This window comes from Triticum dicoccoides, chromosome 3B (assembly GCF_002162155.2).
Source record: "Triticum dicoccoides isolate Atlit2015 ecotype Zavitan chromosome 3B, WEW_v2.0, whole genome shotgun sequence".
Classification (NCBI taxonomy): Eukaryota; Viridiplantae; Streptophyta; class Magnoliopsida; order Poales; family Poaceae; genus Triticum; species Triticum dicoccoides.
This window is the reverse complement of record NC_041385.1, coordinates 778,584,767-778,590,331: the sequence shown is the minus strand read 5'-3', so window position 1 is coordinate 778,590,331 and position 5,565 is coordinate 778,584,767. Positions and strand designations below refer to the sequence as shown.

General features: G+C 43.7%; 1 protein-coding gene across 1 annotated transcript; it reads left to right on the top strand.

Annotated features, from left to right (window-relative positions):
* Positions 1 to 3,991: 3,991 nt before the first annotated feature.
* On the top strand, positions 3,992 to 5,313 carry LOC119282199. Its single transcript, XM_037562510.1, has 2 exons — positions 3,992 to 4,529; positions 4,625 to 5,313. Exons 1-2 carry the CDS (start codon positions 4,035 to 4,037, stop codon positions 4,628 to 4,630), a joined length of 501 nt encoding a protein of 166 aa, XP_037418407.1. The 5' UTR covers positions 3,992 to 4,034; the 3' UTR covers positions 4,631 to 5,313.
* Positions 5,314 to 5,565: the final 252 nt, after the last annotated feature.

Genomic DNA, 5,565 nt, shown 5'->3' with positions numbered 1-5,565 from the left:
GGGCCGGCTGGGCCGTGGGGCGGCCTGGTGGCCAGCTGGGCCACGAGGCCCAGCAGAGGGGGGGGGGTCTGTTGTTTCTTTTTTTATTTATTCTTTTCTATTTTTATTTATAGTTTCTTCTATATTAGTTATATGAAAAACCAAGTTAGCAGTAGCACCTAAATTAGTATCCTGAATATAGGCCACTGCCAAACCTAGTTTGTAGACAAAATATATTAGTTTAATATTTTCATAATTTCAAAAGCAATTAAATTATTATTTTAGTCACTGTTTTTAACTAGACCAAGGCAGTCAAATTTTTTACAAAATGTTTGTTCTCCACTAATATTACTTATGAATTATTAGTCACATCCGGACATTTTTAGTTTTAATACTTGAAAACTTTTGTGATTTACCTTTATCTTAAATTTGAATTTAAATCGTTTTGAACTAACGCGAGACCAACAACAATAACCACGGTGATATGGCATCATTAACATGGAATTATTGTAGCTTAAATATCCGGACGTCACATTCGTACTTGATACACTCGTCTCCATGCTTTAGTTCTCTGTACCGAAAGAAAACAACCTTACCGAGCAACACAACCCTAGCATCTCCGCCTCCGGAACCAAAACCTTGCCAGAGCTCAAGAGAGAAGGAATCGCTCCATTGCGGTCCGAAGTGGCCTTGCCGAAGGAAGGTGGAAGGAGGAGAAGAGAAAACTCAACAGAGGCAATCGAAATTGCCACCGATATGGGCAAACCCTAATGAGAGGGGAATAGATCCCCTGCAGCACAAGTTGATCGCCCGCGCGACTGTAGCGTGGAGTCGGGTTTTCATGGCTTCTCGTTTTTACACTACGGGCCTGGTGAGCTTCTCGGATTTGGTTTCGGGGAGCTCAGACATTTTGACCCGGTTTCGAGTGTGGAGTTCGCGGAGGTGGAATGTGCAGAGACCTCCTAGTTGACGCATGTTGAGGCTATGCTCTCTTAGGAGAGCAAAGGGATCGGCCCAGTTTGTCCGCGCACAACGTCAATTCGTTGGTGTGTTTTTCCATCGTTCCTGCTGATTATTTGTGTTTTTTTCCTGTTTTTTGGTCCTTTTTTATTTTCAAATATGACCTTTTTTTAAACGTGAACACATTTTGAAAAGTGAACAAAATTTGGAGAGTGTGAACATTTTTTGAGAACATGAACAAATAGTTTTAAAAATTGTGATATTTTTTTGAATTGCATTTTTTTAAATGAACAAAATTTGAAAAACATGAACAATTTTTTTAAACAAGAACAAAACTTTCAAAAATATGAACATTTTTTAAATTGCGAGTAAAATTTGGATTTGTAAACCTTTTTTTAATAGGGAACAATTTTTAAAAGTGAAAATATGTAAAACGTGAATTTTTTTATTAAAAAACGTGAATGTCTTTTCAATTTGTGAACAAATTTGTAATTCCAAGTTATTTTGTGAACGGTGAACAAAACACTGAAAAATGTGAACATTATTTGAAATTGCTAGAAAATTTCAAAGTTTAAACAAGATTCTTGAATTATGAACAATATTTTGAAAAAGAGATTTCTTGAAAAACCTGAAAAAAAATGGAAACCCATGAACATTTTTTTAATGTGAACTGTTTAGATATTTTGAACAAAATTTGAAAACTGTGAACACAATTTTAAATATGTTTTAAGAATTTGAAGACAAATTTGAAATTCAGGACATTTTCGAATTTATGAAAAGAACAAAAAAGAAACAGAAAAAGAGAAAAAAAGCAGCAAAAAAACGAAAATAGAAAAAGCTTGTAAGAAATAGAACACGAAAAGCCGTTTTAGGGAACCTTCTGGAAGGTTCTCGAAGCTGCATGCTCCTTGAAATGGGCCGGTCCATGTGCATTGGTCGCTTGCTTCGCTTATTATTATTTTTAAAATAAGATGACATGGGGGGTTATGATTAGTAGTGAAGGGATGAAGGGTCCCACTCCAGTTAAATCCGGGTGAAGAGAATTATAGTTTGAAAAGTTAAGTAAATGCTTGCATTTCTTTTGTAGGTGTAGCTTTATTGTGCACACGGGGCGGCATATAGGATGTGCCGGATGTGCCATCGCTCCCACAATTCAATACTGCAATTGTTTTTCTTTTCTTTTTGAAAACACATATAATTTTATTCACACTCATAACAATTACAGATACACCGATTTAAATTTAAGATCCAAGAAAATACAGAATAATCCCTATAACTAAGAATTACAATAAAATCTTTTGGAAACACCTTTTTCATGGTATTAATTTCTACTAGAAGAAATTGTTCAAAGACTTTGATAAAGAGGTTGCAATTGGATTGGAGCAACGATCTTGTCCTACACGAACATCACTGATACTGGTTTTTGAAAACGCCTTGAGTCGCCCATCCAAAAGATGAGAAGTCTTGAGATGAATGTACTTGGGCCGGGGATGATCTCCTAAAAATGTAGGTCGTCGAATCACACTATATTCACCATGGCGTGATGGTGTCTATCACCTCCATGAAAAATCAAACTAACAAAAAAATAGCTTGACATATACTAATATAAAGGCATGAGCGAATAATCACATCTGCGACGACAACAAACTCTCTAACCTCATGTCACCGTCAGTTCTTTTAACTTTTCACAAAAACAAAGATCACTAGACGCTAATAAAAAATTTGAAACTCTTGAAGATAAGAGGTCCCCCATCTCGCGGCGCCAATATGGCAGTGTGAGTGTTGACCAAAAGTCCGTGTTGCGGCGGCGGCTGTGCGGTTCACGAATCCTAGATTTTGCTTAGGAAGTTAGGAGCTATGCAACTCTGTAAGACTGTAACTGATACTCCATCCGTTTCAAAATAGATAAGTCAACTTTATACTAGCTTGAACGGAGGGCCACGAAAATTCACCCATCTCTAGCGAAGAATTTCTTCGCTTATCGGCTGAGTAAGGCCAGGGAAAGTTCGCCAAGAGAGGCAAATTGCCGAGCAGCTCGCATTCTTCCCTCCCGCGCCGCTCCAGAGTTCTGAGGTTGGTCTTTCCCTCTCCCTCTTTCTTCTGCTGCGCCGCCGCCGCCGCTAGGGTTAGCCTGAGCCGCCGCCGTCGCTTAGACGCCCGCGCGCTCCGGAGAGAGAGATCTGGAACGAAAAAAAGGTAGCGAGTCCGGCGGCGGGGCAGATTTGGGTTGTTGGGGGGAGGGGGGGAGGTAGCCCGCTGGAGGGAGAAGAAAGAGAGAGGGGGACGATGTATTGAGGGAGATGCTGCTGCTATTTGTTTGGATTTGGAGGAGACAATGGAGAGCAGAGAGGATTGCCCGCTGCCGTGCTTTTTGCTGCATGAGAGAGCAGAGGGGATGCAGTGTAGAGATGGGTTGGGGGGTAGCAGGGAGAGAATGGTGACTCGATGGAGAAGACAGAGTTAGTGCAGGGAGTGCTACTTGCTGCTGTGCAATTTGTGCTGCCGCTTGCTTGCTTTGCTTGATGCTTTGTGCTACTACTGCTTGATACTCTAGTTGATACTAGTACTTCTGTTTACCTATGTTGGAAAAGGCAGTGCCTAGGAGGCGCTTAGGCACGCCTAGGCGCTAGGCAATGGCCAAACGCCTCGCCTAGGGCATAAATGAAGGTCTAGGCAGGGAAAGCAAGGAATTGCCTACCCAAGCTAGAAATCATGCCACATACTGCACAGATATGCCAAGCAGATTATATTCCAGTGGGACTACCTAGTAATTAACTTATTCATATGCCCTAAATTAATATCAACACCCACATAAAAATCACAAATACACTTCGAGTAAAAACTGTATTACCGCCTAGGCCACGCCTAGGGTGCTTAGGCACCGCCTAGGCACTAGGCAAAGGCCAACCGCCCCGCTTACGCCTACCGCTTTTTCCAACCTTGTGTTCACTTCTCTTTGAATCATTCCTTTTTGCATCGATTATTGGCGGTTATTATAACTGGGGTCCTTCTTCCTTTTTGCAGGGAGGAGTAGGGCATTCGATTCTGTCCTTGAGATCCAGAATCAAGCTAAGTAGCAAATCCATCGTGCAGCAATGGCGGCAGCTGACCTTCTCCTGCCTTCCAAGAGGCAAGAGAATAACCCCAGTTGTCTGGGAACCTTGTCAGTCCTTCCGGCCACGGCAACTGCAGACTGGTCCTCGCTCCAGCCTGACATAGTCCGCCACATCGCCAACTCCTTCCTCACCACCGACGACGTCGACTGCTACATGGACTTGCGCGCCGTCTGCCACATCTGGCGCTGCGCCACCGACGACCCCAAGGACGACACTTCAGACCCTCGGTTCCTCCCGTATCGGTGGATCATCCTGAACGACGCCTTTCAGAGTGGCACGCGTCGCCTCTTGGTCAACACCAACACTGGCCGGTTCCTCCACAGGGAGCTCCCATTGCTCCGCGACTACTATGTCATAACCACCACTCTCACCGGCTTCTTCATCCTGGCTGATAGGAGCCCTCCTCATGCCGCTCATGTATTCAACCCTCTCACCGGCGGCACCATCCCATTCACGGTGCCTGTGCCGCCCGAGGTGAATGTTGTCGGTTCCATCTGCTTTGACTTCACTTTGCCTTTGCTCACCTTGCTCTGCGACTCATCTCACAAGCTGAAGCTGTACATGGCCAGGCCTGACCAGTTTGAAGTCGAAGACCATAAGTTTCCGGTTTATAGTTTCATCTGAAGGGCAGTCGTCGTAGGTGGTTTGATCGGTCGTTGGTGGGGATCAGCCGGAATGGCTGACGCCTGACGTGATTCGCAAGATCTTGGGTGTGGCATAGTCGCTCCGTGCTCATCCATTGAAGTTTTTTTCCGCTGATCCTCCTGAGATGGGTTCTGCAGACAACGCCCGGTGTTTCCTAATGGACTTTGGTGGACATCTGCTGGCCATCATCAAGGGACAAGGACTCATCCAGGTTTTCAAGTGCGATGACGAGAATGGCACACTTTCGCATGTGAAGAGCATCATCAAGCATGACATCTTCATTGGTCACCATAGGTGCCTAGCTGTGAACACCGATATGTTCCCATCGATTGAGGCAAACTGTATTTACTATACTGAACACCTGGGTTCCTCTGCTTGTATCTGGAAGTTCAACATCGAGGACAGGAAAGTAGAGACGGTCTCGGAAGCTGTTGATTTTGCGAAGAAGGACAAGCAGTTTGTCCTCGTCGCCGACCGTCCTTTCACGATCATCCAGCTTCTCTCGAGCTACACCATCAACATCCAGGATTCTGAACTGGCCTTACAACAGATCACATAAGGCGCCGCCGATGAACTGGATGATTAAGCCTATGGTATGCATTGCTAAGAAATGGTTCATGTTTTCTCTGTGGTCTTTTGTTTTGTTATTTTGGTTATTATACCTTGACTTGTTTAGAGCGAGAAATAGGTTGAATCTAGGCTGTATGTTCTGTGATGGAATTAGTGTTTGCTATCTTAATTAGGACACGATGATATGTACCCAATGCTCCACTGTTTAGCTTGATGGTGCAATGTGGCTCTTAATTTCTGCACTAAATAGTTTCGGGTTGACCTTTCCGCCATTTTCTGTATCTTGCCCTGCAAT

Excerpts from the sequence above, each read along its gene's own strand:
- LOC119282199 (XM_037562510.1), top strand. The coding sequence starts at position 4,035 with ATGGCGGCAGCTGACCTTCTCCTGCCTTCCAAGAGGCAAGAGAATAAC.